The 20,230-nt window shown below is 48.3% G+C and overlaps 1 protein-coding gene across 3 annotated transcripts in view; it reads left to right on the forward strand.

The window, feature by feature from the left end:
- The window catches only part of LOC134168065 (adhesion G-protein coupled receptor G4-like), a 34,807-nt gene extending 15,030 nt beyond the window's left edge, over positions 1–19,777 (forward strand). The window contains exons 2-8 of one of the 3 annotated variants that reach the window (XM_062627382.1): positions 476–679; positions 8,129–8,233; positions 11,626–12,243; positions 17,462–17,545; positions 17,949–18,043; positions 18,357–18,409; positions 19,658–19,777. In XM_062627382.1, coding sequence (XP_062483366.1) covers positions 8,143–8,233; positions 11,626–12,243; positions 17,462–17,545; positions 17,949–18,043; positions 18,357–18,409; positions 19,658–19,724 — 1,008 coding nt within the window. In that variant the 5' untranslated portion in view covers positions 476–679; positions 8,129–8,142 and the 3' untranslated portion in view covers positions 19,725–19,777. Of the gene's footprint in view, positions 1–475; positions 680–6,450; positions 6,731–8,128; positions 8,234–11,625; positions 12,244–17,461; positions 17,546–17,948; positions 18,044–18,356; positions 18,410–19,657 lie in introns of those variants that run through there. The other 2 variants (XM_062627383.1, XM_062627381.1) reach the window with 2 other exon arrangements.
- The last annotated feature ends 453 nt before the right edge of the window (positions 19,778–20,230 follow it).

The raw sequence follows: 20,230 nt of genomic DNA on the forward strand, positions 1-20,230 counted from the left end.
TTAGCCCAGTACAGCCCTGTCCAGCCACCCGGTGCAGTCCTGGTGCTAGCTTTGACCGCCTGCCTCAGCTCCGAAAGGAAAGAACAGCAGAAGATGCAGAGAGCGCGAAGAGGAAGTTCTGCAGAGCGAGCCCAGAGGGCTGCGCAGAGAGGAAATGAGTCAGGCAGTTGCTAAGTTAAGGCAGTTGCCTATTTACAGAGGAATTACAAGAGTTAAAGGGGTGCCTTAGGAAATTCCTGGTCAGAATACGCTGAGCAGAGTGCAGATGGCATGGGGATGCACTTAGAATAAACGTGTCTGGATGAAACCACTGAGGTTTGCCCTGTGCGAGCAGAGATAACACAGTCAGCCACAGGCATTGATGGGACCTAGAAGCCAGAGGACAAACCCATTTCTACCCTCAGCAAACACTGGTGATGTGCTATAAAGCCAGCTCGGTCCAATAAGGCACAATCTTCCTTTTCTCCCTTTGTAGGCCAGTTGCGACCCCAGCCTGGAGGAACTTGTATTGGGAAGGGACAGGCATGGCTCATCTTTCTGGCTTGTGAAATGGGGAGTGATGGGAGAGTGGTGCACACCATCTGCATGAGAGGTGCACCAGCATCACCAGCATCTTCAAGGCAAGATGTTCCAACCTGCCTGGCTCTACCTCTGCATGGCTGTTCCTCATTCTCACCAGGTATATGTGGTTAACTAGCTGGAATGGAGAGAAAACAAAAGCTCTTCCTCCCACTCGCATCTCCTGCCTATAATTAATGGTCAAAACACATTTCTCTCTGGTAAGCAAGAGACTAAGTAAAAAGACTCATAATATTGCTCAGTAATAGAATAAAATCTAGTAATAAATCGCAGGCTGTAAGATGTTACAGAGCAGGGCTGCCTCTCAGCAGCTCAGGCTGATGTGACAGTGCATACTCCTGCTGTGGTTTGGGTACCACAGGTCTAGTGTAAGCAGAGGGAGGAACTTATATCCGCTCAGGTAACAATCACATCCTAGTATGAGCTGCAAAGCTTTTACAGGGTTTTGGTTCATGGTGAGTGAAAATGTTACTATTGCTTTAAGACATCCCCCAGTCACAGGGAATGAGAAAAGCAGGGATGACGTGACACTGAATTCAGGCTGTGGAAAACATCTTGGCTATGACACTTCTTTCTGTGTCATCTGGGCTTCCCTAGCAGAACAGTTCACACAGCTCAGGCAGCTGGATGGATGCAGTGGCTGCGGAGGAGATCCTGGCGCTGATGGGCTGCTCTCTTCCACATCTGCAGCCGTATGGCCAGGAGTTGTGATGGAACAAGATTTCTTCCTACTGCTTTTGTCTGCTTTTGGCCTGTGCTGACGGTCTGAAATAGCCTGTGATCACTGAACCGCCCAGGTTTGGTGCCTCTCAGGGTAACCACATCATAAACCATGCAGAAATCCTCGAGTTATGGAGGTTTCCAGCCTTTAAGGAACTTCTCCATGGGGGTGAGGGTTTTCCGCCATCCACATGCATTGAGGGAAGCTCAATAGCCACGTTGAACAGGGTTTGGAGCAAGCTGCTCTAGTGGAAGGTGTCCCTGCCTGTGGCAGGGGGTGGAGCTGGAGGAGCTTTAAGGTCCCTTCCAATCCAAACGACTCTGTGATTCTTTGATAAGCTGTAAATGCAGGAGACTTTATGAATGCCAGCAGGAGCCCTGTTTGGGAATACCACTGATTTAATGCCCTTTTGCAGGGTGGAGGGAGCAGACTGGACAGAAAGGGCAGAAGGGAAACCCCCATGGCACGTGGGGAGGAACAGGCAGAGAGTGGGTCCAGGGCATGTTTCCAACGCAAATGGTCCAATGCATTGGGATCCTTTATCTTGAAACCACAACCACCAGGCAGGGTAAAGTCAGAGAAGACTCAGACCTCAGTAACTTGAAGAGAGCTCCTTCTACAGGCTGTTATGGACATCCCCATCTTTCCAAAGTCCTCCTGCCTGGACATGGGTGTTCAGCTCAGATGAGAACCATTGCTCCATCCTGCTTATGTGAATATCCCAAAGATAGGAAGGGGGCATCTCCAGTGTAACCTGGCACAGATTAAAGGCACAGGGCCTGGTTTGTGGTTTTGGTGTTCTTGTGCAAGACAGGCTCTGTCTCAGTGGCACAAACGATTTTAAAGGTGACTTTAAGAGATGCCTGAGCCAGGTTTATGGTTTGTACTTCTCTTTGAGAAGGGGTTCCTGCCTTGTGGAGGAACGAGTGAAAATGATCAACCACTGGACAGTGTTGTGTTTGTCTGGTTTCCTTCCTGCACTGTACGTGTAGCCAGGACCTAGTCAGGACCATAAGAAGGAGCTGAAGAAGTGGAGGACTGAGCGATGCTGCAGATCAGCTCTCCTGTTCTGCAGATGGATTACAGAGCATTGCGAGCCGGGCTCCAGTCGCGGGCTCATACATTAAGCACTTGTGTACCTGACAGGGATGCAATCCGGCTCTCCCTTCAGCTTGGCACACGGTACCTCCTCCAGGGCAGCCTGGCCGGGCTCGGGGCTCCCACTGCTGCAAAGCCAAGGCGATGAGCTTGGATCACCCTCGGTTCAGCAAAATTCCCTCCCTGCTCCTTGCGATTTTCCTCCTTCTTTTTAACGCTGCTTTTGAACAAAACAAGCAGCTTTCTGCCCTTTTGATGCTGCTTTTACTCTGGCTTCAACGACAGCGTTTGCCTTGCAGGTCCATCTGCGCTACTTGTGTGAGGCAACAGTGACATCCAGTGGTCCCCGTGGTCTGCAAACACCTGCAGCATCGCTCTGTTTCATGCCGTGCGATGAGCAAACGGTCTCCACTGGTACCACAGGATACTTTTCACTTCTTTAACAGAGTCGTTACATGGGGTTCTTCAGTGTAATTAAGCCCTTGCATGCTTTGTCCTGGCTGGAACATGGTTACACCTTTGACAAAGGAAGGATAAGGACTTGTGCAGAATAAGATATAAATGGAATTCCATGAGAAATAATCCCTCTTACGTATCATAAATACCTTAAAAAAGCTGTATTGGTGACTTACCTGCACAACTGCTATGGGATGCGGCTGTAAGCCCTTCTGCTATTGTATGTTTTTGCTGTGCTCACCTAGTAGGAGGCTGAACCCTTACTCTAATGACCTGCTCTTTGTGCTTCTCAAGCCAAAGTTTAAAGTCACTCAGTTCTGCAGGTAAAAAGTATCTTGGGATGTATTTAACCAAGTTTTGTGGCAAAAAAGGACCACCACACCTTCTTATCTCCTAGTAAGTACATGCCTGGGATGGAGATTCCAGTGGGGAAAACTGAAGAAGCTAGGGAAAGGAGGGAATAGTCCCTCCATCCCGCTCCCCAGGCCAAGCTGTGTGTGTGTGTCCAGGAGCATCCCCTTCTCCTGGGAGGTGGGGAAGCACTAAAGGCAAAGATAGCTTCATCAAGGGCAGCTAAATGCACCCAAGCACTTCACATGGAGATGACTGCAGTGACAGAGGTGAGGGGATTTGATCAGGGTCCCTGTCAGAGGTTCACATCAGCCTTTTGGATACGCCTGGGGCTTCCGATCCACCATGTGCTCCAGTGTGGTAAATCAGCTTGTGCAGAGCAGCTCTTGCAGAGCAGACCAGGTGTCCTTAACAGCACCACGTTGTGGAGGCAAGCTGGGTTTAACCAGGTCATTTGAGAAGCTGTCTTTTCATTTCACACACCTTTTGCTACAAATCTATCTCTCCATCATTTGAACTCCCACCACAGCCACTCAGCTTGCCTTCCATTTCCTCTTCCATTGCTTAAACATCCCACAAGGTGAGTCTAACACCACATTAACCACTCAAGCCATAAAGGACCTGTTCCAAAGCCTCCTAACACCAAATCACCTTCGAGGCAATTTCCCCAATCCATAATTCCAGAGGATTAGGAGGCGACAGCACTAATAAAAGCAGTTCTGAGGTTGACATTGCAATCTGTGTCCGTCTCCCTGCTGCAGTCACTCTGGGGCCATTAAACCAAGGAGTGGAGTGTAGGTGTGTAGCATGGAAGCAGCACTTTCCATCCCAGCAATTCCGGGTTGCGGAATCAGGATCACTGCAGAACAGATGTCCAGATAAAGCTTTTACAGCTGTGTCTTTTGTGGTCATGGAGGAAAAACGAAGGGCTGCTGAAGAGCAATAGCAGCATCTCAGCAAAGGCAGGGTGATGAGCTGGGGGCAAGCAGATAACAACTGGGGCAATCTTGGAGTATTGTGTGCAGTTCTGGTGTCCTCAACATAAAAAGGACATGGAACTGTTGGAACAAGTCCAGAGGAGGCCACGGGGATGATCAGGGACTGGAGCACCTCCCGTATGAAGACAGGGTGAGAAAGTTGGGGCTGTTCAGCCTGGAGAAGAGAAGCTGCGTGGAGACCTCATAGCAGCCTTCCAGTATCTGAAGGGGGGCTATAGGGATGCTGGGGAGGGACTCTTCATTAGGGACTGTAGTGACAGGACAAGGGGTAATGGGTTAAAACAGGGGAAGTTTAGATTGGATATAAGGAAGAAGTTCTTTACTGTGAGGGTGGTGAGGCACTGGAATGGGTTGCCCAGGGAGGTTGTGAATGCCCCATCCCTGGCAGTGTTCAAGGCCAGGTTGGACAGAGCCTTGGGTGCCATGGTTTAGTGTGAGGTGTCCCTGCCCATGGCAGGGGGGCTGGAACTGGATGATCTTAAGGGCCTTTCCAACCCTAACTATTCTGTGATTCTATGATCTTTTCCCCAATGATAGACATCAAAAGCCTGTGCCCAGGGAACGCTGCCAGGATAAGTTAATCTGACAGAATGAAACACGTCTCATTCGAAGGCCCGAGTAAATAGGATGCTGTGGTTGTATTCTGTAAGTTAGAATCATAGAATGGTATTTCTTGAACACCCCTCAACACCATAAAGATTTTCCCAAGGTTTCTAACTGCAAGATTCACTAAATCATGGTCGAAAAAAAAGATTTTCTCCTCTCTTTGAAAGAAGAAAGGAGTGAAAAGACCCAATTCTGTATCAAAACCGGTCTGTAACCTAGGAGTTTGTATGGGCTAGCTGCCGCCTGCCTCCGAGAGTACACGTGATATTTACATACTTCAGGGTATTCTGTCATTGAAGGAGGTCTTGGGAGGGTGACAAGAAGGCTTCGTAGAACCTGTGAGCAGCTGTGAAAGGCACCAGGAGCTGAATCTGTGGGCTTGGTTTCAGAAGGAAAATGGCTGGTTGAGAAACATCCCGAAGAGTCAGCCACCCCCGTGCTTCCTCCCAGGAATCGAAGATTCCCAGCTCATGGGCTTTGAGATGTAATTACAGTATGAGGAGGTTTGGGAGAGCTGAAAAGTCACCATAGCAACCTCTTGGCAAAAACACTTTGCATATCCAAAGTAAAGCAGAGTGCGTGGCCCTGGTGAGTCTGGATGTGTTCTGCCTTCGTCTGCTGCTCCTCACTGCACACTTTAACCACTGTTTTCCTGCTCTGCATCCTAAGTGTCCCCGTCCCCTCCCCCAGAACTTCCCAGGAAGGATTTGACCACAGATAGATGCAGCATGCTGGTTATTAGAGCAGGCTCTGCCTGTGGCTTAGTGTTAAAGAGGAGATGCCCTCATGTGGCGCTCCAGCCCCTTTGCCATCACCTCTAGCGAAGCACAACCAACTTGTGCTGAACATCTGCAAACCCCAAACTGAACTGAAAACCTGAGAAACAGAGAGATGAAGATGGAGGAAGGGGATAGCTAAAACCTTCTCAGCTGCACTGGGGTTGCAGCAAAAGCTCTTTCCATAGCATGATGCCATGATACCGGTTTAATGGGTAACAAAAAGATGACTTCTAAAGCACCCACCCTTGAACAAAAGCCCTGTTTAGTCCCATGCTTGAAGAAATGCTCTTCATGCAAGAGTTTATGTGAATACCAGAACCTGTGCAGCATGGATTTGATGAGGGAGTGCATGCCTAGTGATCCCATGAATAGGATCTCCCCATAAGAGAGCAAAACCTGCTGGCTGAGGCTGGTACATGGCAGGAGAGTGCTTGGCTGGGAGAGGGTCTGTGCTGGAGCAGAGGGTCTGGAGGAGCCAAGTGAACCACAGTGTTTAGCAGCCATGGGGGGGGCCTTTTCCAGTCTCTTTCCAGTCCCTCTTATGTCCCTAACAAGATCCAGGGAGGGAGCAGAACTGCAAGATCACACTCTTTTTGAACCTGGCAATGAGATTAGTATCTTGCAGGAGGGAAGAAAGATCCTGGTTGATGCTAGAGTGCTGTCTGTTACAAATAGAGGCTATTTGGGGGAAAATTACAACTGGTATTCATTAGTGCAGTCACTTTTGAATCAGAAACAAGAAGAACTGTTCAGTTCTGTTGTTTCTTTCTAATTTGTGTTTTATGATGCCCCACGTTGTGGACTTTGCTCTGGACAAAACTTATTACAGCCCTGTGACGTACCGCAGGCTGGGAGCATAATGATTTGCTCCTTAAATGTTACTCCAAAGTCAGCAAATCATTGCTGGAGTAATAAAGGAGAAGGCTGGGAGAAGAGATTTGTTGGCACAACAGCTTTTCCAGGACCTAGGAAATGCGATTTCAGAACAGAAATCACTAGTTCTTCATCGCCTGACCCACTGGAAACATCCCAACATCCCATCTGATCTCTTCCTATTTCTCTTTGCTGGTCTTTTGGCATCTGGCAGAAGAAACGGGACAAGCACTCAGCAGAAATCCGCCTTGATCTTGCTACACAGGGAGGTGAGTTTTTGAGCAGCACCTTTTATTGCTGATGGTGTTTTGACAGTATGAATCACCTGGAATACGGAAGAATTCCTGGTTAGGTACCACAGGCTTGGGAGCACAATGATTCGTTCCTTAAGTGTTACTGCCAAAGTCAGCAAATCAGTGCTGGAGTAAGAAAGGTGAAGGTCGTGAGAAGAGATTTGCTGGCCCAGCACTAAATGGAAAACTGGGTGATGCTTCCTAATGCTGTGAGTTTTGCAAAGAGCCGTTTTAAAGGGAATTTGGGTGAGTTGTTATTAGCTCAGGTGCTTTTATAGTTTTCTAACGTTTATCTCGTTCATAGTCTGGGACAACTTCTATTTTGGCAGTGCTCAGGGAGTAGTAACCCTTAGTGGGTTAACCCTTTGTTGTTACTTAAGGGAGCCCCAGGGGAGGGCTGCATCTGATGCGAAGCCAAGCAAATCCATCAAACAGAGCTTGGCCAACTCAGACTATCTGAGGATCTAGTGCTTTCTTTACAGCCCTTTTATGTACCTCATCAGAGGCTGAAGATTTAACCCAGTGTGGTCCTAAACCAAGAATAAGCCCTTGCCTTTGATGCCTGCTGAAGCCAATAGAGAAAGCAGAGCACACAGGGGAGCGTGCAGGGCTCTAGGGGTGAGTTTGGGGCTGCCTGTGCACTCGGTGGCTCTGGTTTAAATGCAGTCATCTTTAAAGCACCTTCAATCAAACTGAAGCACAAACTCATTCCAGTTTAGAGTGGCATATTTGCATTTTGCTTGTAGTGTTCAGTGGGTGCTTTGCCCTGGAACCAGCCCTTCCCCAGTGTGATCCAGGGCTCAATTAAACTGATGGAAGTTTGTAGATAAAGCCCAGCTGGGAGAATCACACAATCCCAGCCTGGTTTGGGTAGGAAGGGACCTTAAAGCTCCTCCAGCTCCAACCCCTGCCACGGGCAGGGACACCTTCCACTAGAGCAGCTTGCTCCAAGCCCCTGTGTCCAACCTGGCCTTGAACACTGCCAGGGATGGGGCAGCCACAGCTTAACCTCACTGCTAGGGCTTTCCTTTTGTGTTTTCCCCACACCTGTAGGAACCTCAGCACTTCACACACGGACGCCTTTCCTTAAAGCAGGTGGAAAGCTGCTAACAGCTTTTCCAAGCTGGGATAGATGAAGAGTGTACATGCACCGTGTAGCTGCATGAACCTCACCTCTTTCAGAAGGCAACAGAGAGCAGAGGGTTTGCATAGCCTTGTCTGACCTTTCCAGAGGCTCCTCATCCAGTGACTCAGCTTGGGCACGGCGAGTGAGGGCTGCTGGCTCCTGGCCTGTGTGTTTCAGATTGCAGGAGCAGGTTGAACTTCTCAGCCAAGCGTGTGCTAAGGGAGTGCTCACCAACATCCTTCTTTCAGAACATGCCTGAAGAATGAAGAGGTTCACATGTAGCCCCGGACTGCACTCTTCTGCCAAGGCTCTTTGCATCTTGATGGCTGCTGCTCACGTTGTCCTCCTGGCAGGTACAGTGATCCCCCTCAGGATTAATCACAGGGATGTGTATCTATACACGAGCCCACTGCCCCCTTGTTCTGCCCCAGTGCAGCAGTTAGTCTTGATCTGGACCTCTCCCTTCTCACTGCAACTGCTACTGGGGTCCTTGTCCATGCCTAGGCGTATGTTGGCCTGCAGACCTACCACGATGCACACCCTGAGATGCTGGTTCAGTCTGGGCTGCAGATCATAGAATCACAGAATAGTCAGGGTTGGAAAGGACCTTAAGATCATCCAGCTCCAACCCCCTGCCATGGGCAGGGACACCTCACACTAAACCATGGCACCCAAGGCTCTGTCCAGCCTGGCCTTGTGCGCTGCCAGGGATGGAGCATTCACAACCTCCCTGGGCAACCCATTCCAGTGCCTCACCACCCTCACAGGAAAGAATTCTCTCCTTATATCCAATCTAAACTTCCCCTGTTTCAGTTTTAACCCATTACCCCTTGTCCTGTCACTACAGTCCCTAATGAAGAGTCCATCCCCAGCATCCCTATAGCCCCCCTTCAGATACTGGAAGGCTGCTATGACGTCTCCATGCAGTTGAGTCAGTAGGGATGAGAAAACATGGCAACAAGTGAAATGTCAGGTTTTGGCTGCATTGCAGATGGTGTCCCATGTTTGGAGGTGAAAACCTCTTGGCTTTGTCATTATTCCCTTCTTTCCTTCCTGGGTGTCCTCCTGCATTTCTGTTTGGTTTCTTCTAGTTAGACTTCGGTCGCTGTAGAATAAGAGCTGTGCATTTACCCTTTTCGTGGTGTTCTAGGGAAAGCACAGAGCTACTGTCAGAGCCAAGTTCCCCAGTCGCAACCCAGGCCCTGGGGCAAGCACAATAAACTGGGCTTCATGAACACGCTCATCACCCTTTCGCTCCTCCATAAATCCCAGCAAAACACTCATGAGTTTTGTATTTCATTCTTGGACTTCTCCTCTAGAGCAATGCAGGGCACAGAGATAATTCGTGCTTCTAAAACGCACCCTGCAGCACTGGAGCCACTTCCAGCACAAACTGAGGAAAGATGAGCTCTTTCCAAGCACAACCTCCACACTAAAAGACTGAATTCATGTCCAGGTCTTGCCAAATGTTCCCACTTTCTCTAGCTTTGGCCAAAGGCTTCTAATCTGTGTGCTGTAAGACCCCTGCAATGGGGGTCTCTCAGTGTGTCTCTGCTGGGGTCAGTCATGGAATGGGTGCCAGTTTTGCCAGTTGTAAATCCCACAGGCATTCCCATCTCTTGGAGAAATCCATGGGAACTGGCTTCTTACCCTTTGGGGCCCTGTAGGAAAGTACAGATGAAGACGGCTGTTGCGTTTTGTTGTGCTGTAATGAATTACTCACTGGTGGAGCTACACCCACCTCCCTGCATCCCCAAAGCTCCACCATGGACCTTCTCCTGCAATACCCAGCACTGGCCCTGTGATTTCATGCACTCCCACTAAGGCAGAGGTGCTAAACACCCCTGGGCCTCCATGGAATGGATGTTCTGAGTCCTACGTACTCCCACTCGAGGGGAAAATGATTCTCTTAGGTGCAAACCACCATCTTAGCACCGAGTTGCAGCGGTGGAAGCCAGACCAGGATGGGGGTGCCTGTTCCACAGCAGTGGAGCTGATTTTAGAGCTGAGACAGACGTGAACCATGGCAGAGTGTTCTGTGCAATAGAAATGTCCTCCTCCCACTTTGAGCGCACGAGGTTACACCAGGACAGCAAAGCACTGCCTCTGATCACCTACAGAGAATTAGACTCTGTGAATAAATCATTTCCTTTTGCCTCCAATTTGAAGTGTGTGAAGCAGCTGGGGAGAAGCACCAGCTACTTTTGCAGTCCAGGAGGTGTATAACCCTTAGTAGAAGTAGAGATTTATTGCTAGGTTATACTGGAGGGGGGGGTTAGAATACCTGATGTGCATGGCTGGCAGGTAGGTCTGCAAAGGAACATACAGTAGGAAGCCCTTAATATGCTTATAAAAGACTCAACCTAATGGCAATTCTTATCTAGGAGAAATACACCCTGACTTAGTGAAGCACATGTGAGTGTAATGACACAAGATGCAGCTCACCTGAATAGGAGGGGCCTGGCTTACAATATAAGGCTGATCAATGACTGCTGGGCTGTTGAATGTGGAGCTGCTTCACCCCCTGCAGAGGAAAGGTTGGATCCTGCCTTTGGTGCCTGTGTTCCTGTCTCAGTATGTTGCCTATGAATTGGTGCTGCTATATGCATGTGCACAGAGATTCCTGCCTGGGGAAGGGACTTGGCTGTGGCTGGTGGTGACCTCAGTGGGACTCTTCATCAGGGGCTGTAGGAATAGGGCAAGGGGTGATGGGCTGAAGCTGAAACAGGGAAGTTTAGATTGGATACAAGGAAAAAGTTCTTTACTGTGAGGGTGGTGAGGCACTGGAATGGGTTGCCCAGGGAGGTTGTGAATGCTCCATCCCTGGTGGTGTTCAAGGCCAGGTTGGGCAGAGCCTTGGGTGCCATGGTTTAGTGTGAGGTGTCCCTGCCCATGGCAGGGGTTTGGAACTGGGTGATCTTAAGGTCCTTTCTAACCTGAACTATACTATGATTCACTGAGTAGGAGACCATGGCAAACCCAAGGATCAGAGTAGAGATACACGTAGCATTGCACTGTGCTGCCTCCTGTTCCCATATACAACAGATACTGAACACGGAGTGCAAAACCAGGTAAATGGAGTGAAAAACCCTTCACAGCTTGCTGGTGCCTCTGCCAAGCTGCTCAGGGACTGAGGTTGGCTGAAGTAGAGCCATTGCAGCTACTACTCTGCAGCCAGAGTGGGGGCTACCTGTGGGCAAGTTACTCACTGCCTGTGTAGGTCTGTGGTTAGTATTACTCAGAGAAGTTGCCTCTGTCAGCAAAGCCTTTTGAGTAGGATGTAAAGCTATAATGAGGTTATATTTAAAGTAATGAAGAAGAAAGATGCCCAAATGAATGCTCTGCAGCCTGAGAAAAGAACAGTCCTTATGGCTGGCTTTTAGCAGAAACCTTGACTTCACACCTCACCTGGGAGCAAAGCTCTTTATCAAGAGGGTGCTGAACCCAGACCTTTGCACTTGACACCCATACTGGACCATATGTATTGATGGATTCTGTATTGATTCCTGTTTGGCACATCTTGAGCACTTCAGCTGTTCCTTTGCAGAATTAAACTCCTCTTTCCTGGTAGTGTGGGTGGGCTCAGAATTCAATTTCAAAGGCAGCAGAAACTAGAAATAGAAGAAACTTTAACTTTTTTTACCCATAACTCAAGGAGGTACCCGCATGAGGTCCTACTGCAGCTTTTCCTTTGGAAGTGACATTTCCCTTCTTTACCCTCTTTCCTAATGCCATTTCCTTACAGAAGCACATTACCTGCATGGAGAAAGACTGGATTTATTGGGAAGGAATGATAAGTTTGTGTCTCTGGTGAACTTCAGCATCCCTCAGCTGTGCCAATTCACAGCATGCATTGACCTAAAGCGGACTGCCAACGTCAGCTCTTGGGCAGCCTTTTCCTATGACGCTAACAACTCCTCCTTGGACATCAATGATTTAGAGCTTGGGCTCTCTGGAGAAAACAAGCAATTGAGGCTCTATCTTTTTGGCACCAGAAGGGACATTGAGATTGACCTGGCCCTTTTTGTGTGGTACAGCGTGTGCTGCTCGTGGGACCCCAGGAAACAACTGCTGGAGGTCTACTGCGACGGTGAGCTCGTGCATAGCGAAACCATTGGCAGCGCTGGGTGCTTGAAACCCAACGGGAGCCTGGTGCTGGGTCATCTGCACAAGAGAAAGGATGGCTTCATTGTGCGGGTGAGCAACAGCTTCATTGGCAGCTTGTACTACTTCCAAATGTGGGACCGTGTGCTGGGGCAGGAAGAGCTGCTGGACTGCGCCATGGGCAACACGGTCAGCTGGGAGGAAGAGTATTGGGACTTCAGCAGCATCCTGCCCGTTGCGGACCATCGCCTGCGCTGTGGTGAGTGTCTGCAGTGTTTTGTCTTGCTGGGGATCACACACAGAGAGTAGGGAACCCTCCACTGCTAAGGACAATAGCCTCTGAGTCGCTGCTGCTGTGATTGAGACCAGGAGCAGGCAGTTGTAGCCATGCTTACAGCATTGCCTGCCCACCCCAAACAGCAGATAGAGAAGCTGTGGGTGAGGGAACACTGGTTTGGGTTATCTCATCATTCAATCCTGATGTCTGTATGTACTACATGGTATTTAAACCACAAAGGATGAAAACAGAGGCCTGAGATTGACAAACCGATTGATTTTATGTAAAACTATTGACATGCCATGATATTCAGTGTTGCACAATAAGAGTGAATGCATATTTATTTATTGTCTGTAAGCTGATGGCTCCTCAGGGAGATTGGAGGCACAGTATGAAATCATTGCTCATTTCTGGTGTCCAGTGTGAGAATTCTAAGCATGTCTCCATCCAGGAGCATGACTCCATCCAGGGCAGCACCCCCTGACTTCACCACAGTTCCCACTGCACTTTCCCATCTCCTGCTCCAGGTTTCATGGAACCGGGGCCCAAAGCTATGAGAAATCCCTGCCTGCTGCTGAATCCTGTGCTGGGAGGGATTTCCCCCCACTCCCTCATTGCACACGCACTTGCTCTGCACCAAAGAACACGGGCACTCACAACTATTGCTGTAAATGACAACCTGCCCATCTGTTTCTTAGCTTCCTGCCCCATTGCCTTTACCCAGGCATTCTTCTTCCTGCACTGCCTATTGTAGGTGCTATTCCCCCACTTGTGTCCCTGAATTCAGGCAGGATATGATCTGATGAGGAGGGAGGAGGAAGCCTCAGTTTCCCTTTTCCAATTAACACCTTTGCCCTTGGGCCATTCTCTCTGTGGGAAAGGCCTGTGCTTGTCTTGGCAGGGAGCTGGGAGAGGCTTAGTCATGCTTGCTGATGAACAGTTTAGCACCTAAAGCCTCCGCTCAGTGCTCCTGGACTTTGATTTTTTTCAAGCCCAATAACCTGAATCTGAGCAACTTTCTAGTGAGACAAAGCACGTTAGAGAGAGGCTTCCTAAGGGCAAAGCATTTTCAAAGCACTTTTCCCCTCTAAAAGCCATCCCCAAGAACCGAGTGACTTCCTTTCGTTAGGATCCTCCAGTGCAGCCTGAATTGGACATTCACTCTGGAAAATGCTGGCCCTTCTTCTCCTCAAGGAGAAACACAGCATGTCTCACAAGTGGTGAACTACACCAGCATGCTCACAGGTTACTCTTGCTCACAGTGCTATGAACTGCTGGATCCACAGTGTTCCACACAGTGGGAAGGGTTACTGGAGTCGGATATTTTCCCAGGAGCAATAACTAAGATGACTGTTCTGAAGTCCTGGTTATAGACATAAAACTTAATCATGTTTGGGAATCTGTCACGGGTCAGATCTTGGCAAGACCTTTGCTTCCACTATAAATCTACTCCTTATTTTAATTAACTCAAATTCATAAGCTAACTACTGCACACTGATGATACATGTGGTAGGGATAACAGTGAGTGATGTAAATACACACTGAGATTGATGTCCTGCCTGTCAGATAAGGGAAGCTGCACTCGGCTGCAGTTCATGTGATCCCATATGGACAATCCGTATCTATTGAGTTTGCATGTAAGAAATAGCTGTGCCCAAGTGTTGCTCTGAAACGAAATGCCCTGGGGAAGTGCCATTTCACTGCTCATGTCATGTTAGTGATGCCCTACAACCATTACTAGCTGCGAGGTTTGCTTGTAGTGCTTATAGATGTTGTTTAGAGAGCTGTGCATTGCTTGGTTCACCTTGATAGTTTAGGCAGTGGTGCTGGGAAGGGGGGGAACCTGCTTTGGTTTGGAAAGGCAGGACTCATTTAGGCAAAGTGAGGGAAACTTCTTGCATGAAAGCAGCAGGAAGCATCCTTACAGAGGTCTGTGGACCTTTTATAAGCAATACAGTTATCACAGCGACTGCACTGGCTCTGCTTGAGAGCAGGAGTAAAGGTCTTGTCCTGCCTTTGCTTTTCCCCCCAGAGCTCTTGAAGATGATCCTTTACGTTTGCAGCTCAGCTGGGCCTTTGCTAAAAGCGAAGTGTGTGTTCTCATCCTCTCACTGACTCACAGTCTTCAGCTCTTCCTCCCCCTGCCTCACCCACACACTGATTCCTGATTTTCTTCTTAATTTGAAGTAATCTGCGAGAGGGATGAATCTAAAATACCTGAACATGAGTGCTTACGATGGAGAAAGCTATTTATTATTACAGCTCTCTTACTGGCTGGCCTAATTTTTGCTGCTCTTTGATTGGAAACATACATATTTATGTACCCTTACAGGGTGCCAAAGAACCCATTTATTAAGTTACCAAATCAAAACCCATGCGTAGGGCTTGAGAAATGTCAGCAGCCCAGTATTTCTGGTGCTTCAGACCCCATCTGTCATCACGCCTTAGCCCTTGTTTCGTGAATGGAATTACCATGCATGTTAATGGAAGCAAATGAAGTTGCAGGTGGCTGGTCCCACACCTGCCTGCTGGGAATGAGCTTTGAATTAACAGAGATTTGGGGTTTTTTTCTTCAGGTGATAATAGGGAAAAGAAGGAAATGAGAATCTGTGGAGCTGTCCTTGTGCTTTGTTTGTTGGGACAGGAGCACAGCACTCAGTGGGGTACATTCCCTTTAGAATGAGCCTGGGCTTTGGTTTTGGGCAGTTCTCTATGTTATGTTATCTTCTGCTTCATCCTGGGTGATACCAGACATCACCCCTGAGGCCATGGGTTCTGAAGCATTACACTGATAACAGGAGCAGGGTGGAGCCTGTAATCACCCAGCTCCATGCAGATTCCTCTTATCAGGAGAGGATCTGCAGCACTGACACAGCCAGAAGAACAAGTTCAGCCTTGGCTGTACAAACAGCTTGGTTTATGGCTTGAGAAACCCCAGCCTAATATGATATCTGTGTTTCTGTAAGGAAAGAAGAAAGGATTTATTCCAGTGATAGGGCGTGCGGGCCTCCCGTGTTCCCATCACACTCCCTCTATGACAGCAGCTCTTAAATAAAGCCAATAACAAGACACTCATTTTCCATCAGCTTGAAACCAGGGGTTAATTATTTGTAGCATTACACTGGAGCTCACAGAACCCATTTCTGCAGCTTCACACCACAGGAAGGCACACAAGTTTCCACTGCAGGTTTGAACTGTGGGATTAGAGTCACTGGGGATGCTGGGGTTTGCTCTTTGTGTTCTCATGGCAGTATGTGTTGTGAGGATGAGGAGGACTTGGAGGAAAACCACATCCCTTTCGTTTCAGGTCCTTAGAGGAGTTCTTTTCCTTTGCTTCTAGGGTTTTGCTTGTAGTTAAGTAGATACTTCTGGCTCCTTGTTCTCTGCGTATTCATGTGTACGTCAAGCAGTGTTAGTGGCTGTTGGTAGGAGGTCTGTGTATTGAGGATCTAGGTCTACCTTGCAGCTCGATGCTCTAACCCTGTGGATCTCTCCCAGATACAGAACCAGCAAATACCTCTTATATCAGGTCCTGTTTCTGACCTATTGCAGGCAATGGCTTTTAAATGGCAGTGTGGCAGCTTGCTCCTGGGCTTGCCAGGGTTTTAGTTAAGAGTAAAGCAGAGTAAATCAGTCCTCTTTATTTCCCCAGCAGTTCAGTACTGTCACAGAAGCAAAAGGCCTGAGTAAAGAGGTGTCCAAATGAAAATCTCAGCTTCATCAAGCAGCATGGGCAAAGCAGGCTGCCTGGTTCCACAGCTCTCTGTACACCCTGGGAGCAGCAGGGGCTGTGCTGCACAGGGCACCGCTCTGCAGAAGCAGGTTGCAGAGCAGTCTGATCCTTGGAACATCCTTCTTGCTCCCCATCCCACTGCCGCCAGTGTGAGGAGCAGAGCAGCTCCCACAAGCTCCGAGTGTGCTACCTCTGCTAAGGATGCTATGATGGGGCTGAAGCTGCTGTTTAACCACAGACTGGCACCATTGAGGAGCACTGGGAGGCTGAAGACTCTTGAGCTTTGTCTGCAAGAGGCAACTCAGAGCTGGACTTCAATGGCTTTTTTGCCTTCAGCTCTCCTTTCTGCTTTACAAAAGAATTTGAAGCTATTTAGGATCAAACCAGGAGGCTTCAAGTTGTTGATAGCCCCTGTATCTGTTATGTCCATGGATGTATTGTCATGGATTTGAATGGGTCAGAGTATGTCTGACCCATTCAAATGGATGGCCATTGATTTGAATGGTCTGTTACATTTTAAGCACCCTGATTCTCCTTCCCTTGAGCTCCTGTAGAGAAAACAATGTTTTCTGAAGGACAGCCTTACCCTACTGATTTCCAACCACACTCTTTATTCACAGGCATCTGGCTTTGTGTTCGTGTGTTAAGTTTATTCCTCTTAGTCAGACCTAGAATGTCAAGTCTCAGTCATTTGAGTGAAGAGAAAACCACAAAGCACCAGCACAGGAAGAAAACAGTACCTGTAGAGCAAACTGTGGTGATCCTGCTGATCTTCCAACACCAAGGCTTGTAAGGTTAGCTGGTGATTTGGTTCCCTGCTGTTTGCTGTAGTCCCTGTGACAAACATGACCCGTTTTGTCCCCGTCTGCCTGGTGAGGTGGCAGATTGCATGTGAAATGTGAAAGCCCTATCTGGTTTGACAGGGTGATTCACTTCGAGGAAATCAGCCACAAATGAGTTCTTGGAATCCTTTCCTTGGAAAACAACAGGCAGGATGGCTGGTGTCTATAATGGGGACCCTTATGCCAGGTTAGCATTAAACCAGACACCATGAATATCACTGTTCATCTCGCATTGCATTACTGCATGTTAACTGTTAGCACTCGGCGCTTGACAAGCTCCTTTCTTGGAGGTTACACAAGCAAGAAGGGAACAGAGAGATAATGGCTCTTCAACGCAAGCAGTGAATTGGATAATGGTGCATGAGCTCTGGTCTTCCTTGTGATCTCAACTCTGCCAATCCTGTTTTCTCCCTTGTTATGCTGTAGTTATCTCTGGACACATAAAAAACTCCACGTGTAGGTGTGCTTCCCCCCACTGCTTTCACCCCACAGAGGTCTGTGGAACAACAGCAGCTCTTTGCTATGATGACCTCTGCTGAAGGACTCATGCTTCTCTTAAGTGGGCTCTGCTCTTCCTTACCCCTTTGCCACTATGGATTCTTAGGCCTTTTAATGTCCTTTTCAGCAGGCTCAAGTGAAGCATCATCCACAAGGGCTCCTACGCTGCCCCCGTTGCCTCCGACCGGTAGTGCCAATGGTACCGTTCCAGGTAAGCACTAAATGAGGCCCTTTTAAATGCTGACATGCTCACCACTGACACCACAGCTGTGACAATTCAAGACTCAGTCACATGTTTAAGCCATTGCTGTTTAGCAAGGTATTGCCTGGCAGCAGATCCTCCTATCTCTTCCTATGCATTCCTTGCAGGCAGTAAAAGCCAACCCGGTGTACCCACAAGTATAACCCCCACCTTGTTTGCTAAGCTGTCATAACTCGGCCCTTGGGCTCGCTAATAACGTTTCTAGCAATGCAGCAGTCATCTAGACTTGGACACTGGGATTTCCCAAAGAGCCCCAGTGACCATGGGAATGGTTCAATGGAGGGGTGAGGAGACGGGAAGGGGAGCAGGCACCTTCTCCAGGGCACATTTCACTTACAATCTCTTCTTACAGTCAGCTTCTTTAGCACTGAGATGAACTTTTCCCTCTTCTACAAAACTGAGAGAGCTCCTGATTACTATGACGCAAGGAACCTCCTCGAAAACTGGGTGAGTAGCTTTCTTTTCTCATTTTCATGTCTTTCTAGCAAGTATCAGATGAGGAGGACAGCTGGTGCAGCACGTAAACTGATGGGACCACACAGAAACGAGTACCCATGTAACACTGCTGCGGTGTCTCAGAATCACGTTACCCAGCACGCTTTGAACAAGACAAAGTGAAATTCTGAAGGAAGGGAAAAGTGCTGATATTTTGCCAAAAATTGTAGCCATTTTCATTGGGATTTAGAAATTTCGATGGCAATTCAAATAGAGAAAGTATCAACAAATCAAGTTAATAAAAATGTCATTGTTTTCTTTCCAGTTTCGTATCATATTTACTGGAGAAGAATTTGTTGTGCCAAACTTTAAAGTCAGGTAAGCCTCCGGCTCTGCAGTGGTGTCACCTCCACCCTCTGTCCTGTGAGTGAAATTGCAGCCAGGTTCCAAATGACCGGTCCTGTGCCAGGGGTGGAAACCAGCCCCCCCTGAGCTGTATGATCATGTAGAACACTCACGTTTTGCTTGCTGGGCTTATTGACCTCAAAATATATATCCTGCCTAATGCAAGGCTGCTAGGGCTGCTGAAGCCCTGTTTCAGTGGCTGCTTGTGAGTGTGAAGAGGTCACATCCATCCTCACAGTGAGGGTCTCGTTTGTGTAAGCAAGTACACACTGGCTCTTGCATGGCAGTGTCTAATGAAAGGATATTACAGTTCCCAAACCCTGCTCGGAAGCAAGGCATTGTTGCCCAAGACTCCTCTAGGTCACAGCTTTCAGCCCAATCCAGCTTTAGTCCATATGAAGACAGGCTAAGAGAACTGGGGCTGTTCAGTCTGGAGAAGAGAAGCTGCGTGGAGACCTCAGAGCAGCTTCCAGTGTCTACAGGGATGCTGGAGAGGGGCTCTTCATCAGGGACTGTAGCGATAGGACAAGGGGTGATGGGTTCAGACTGAAACAGGGGAAGTTCAGGTTGGAGACAGGGTAGAAGCTTTTCCCTGTGAGGGTGCTGAGGCGCTGGCACAGGGTGCCCAGAGAAGCTGTGGCTGCCCCATCCCTGGCAGTGTTCAAGGGCAGGTTGGACACAGGGGCTTGGAGCAAGCTGCTTTAGTGGAAGGTGTCCCTGCCCGTGGCAGGGGCTGGAGCCGGAGGAGCTTTAAGGTCCTTTCAACACAACCCATTCTAGGTTTCTATGATTCATATCCAAACTGTGAGCAGCTGGGAGGGACATTTAGCAATTCATAAAGGTATCACTTGCACAGACATGGGGTGTTATTTCATGCATATTTCGACTTCCTACTTTCTTCTCCGACTCCCACAGTTACTGTTTGCTGTACAACTGACAACACGGCAACACGCTGCACTGTTTACACGGGGTGAAGCCAATTCAGAATATCATAAAGGGGAGATCCCATTCTGGAAGAAGCATTTTTTGTCAGGGTGCATATCTGTTACAGCGCTTGGCCTTGGGGATTTCTGTAGCGACACCCAGGCTGGGTTCAAGATGACTCCTCAGCTGCAAGGTCTGGCTCCTTGGGGTCACGAGATAAAGTCTTTAGGTGATAGCAGAATGGGGCATGTTATATGCTTGCTCTGAAATAATGATTCTATTCCTTTTTGCTTGCAGGGGTAATTATCCACAAAGCAATGTCTATAGCAGGCCTCATGTAAGTAATTTCTTAGTTTTGAGTTAAAAACTTACTTTTTCTTATCTCTCCAGGGAGGATATAGTAGTTGTGTGGCTTAACATTGACCTTCAATCTGGTAGGTGTACCCTATTTAAAGAGCTGGGCTGGAAAGCCAGTGTGTCCTCGTAGAGACTGCTACGTTCTGTGCTCTCTGCGTGAGGCACCATTGATGCACTCTGATGTTCTTTTATCCTGATGTACCTCTAGAAGCCCTATGGAACAAAGGGTACTCCAGAGAGTCAGGCCCCAATAGCATTTAAAGCAATAGGCTTTATTTTAAATGAGGACACTGAGTTTCTGCTGTTTGCCTACCTTAAAATCCAACTTGCATCAGTTGATTTTAACCAGCTTCTAACTTGCTGTGTCTTTCTATGCAAACTGAAGGCGAAGCTCAAGCAGCTGTCCCAAAGGTAAGACCCATGGTTATGAACTGGGTTTCCATAGCTCGTATTGATTTCATTTTTTAGGGTGAGGAGGAATTATCTCCTCCTCAGCTGTTTTAGTGTCAGAGT

This window comes from Pezoporus occidentalis, unplaced genomic scaffold, assembly GCF_034315485.1.
Source record: "Pezoporus occidentalis ecotype Australia unplaced genomic scaffold, CSIRO_AGI_Poc_V1 ctg30, whole genome shotgun sequence".
NCBI classification, from domain to species: Eukaryota; Metazoa; Chordata; class Aves; order Psittaciformes; family Psittacidae; genus Pezoporus; species Pezoporus occidentalis.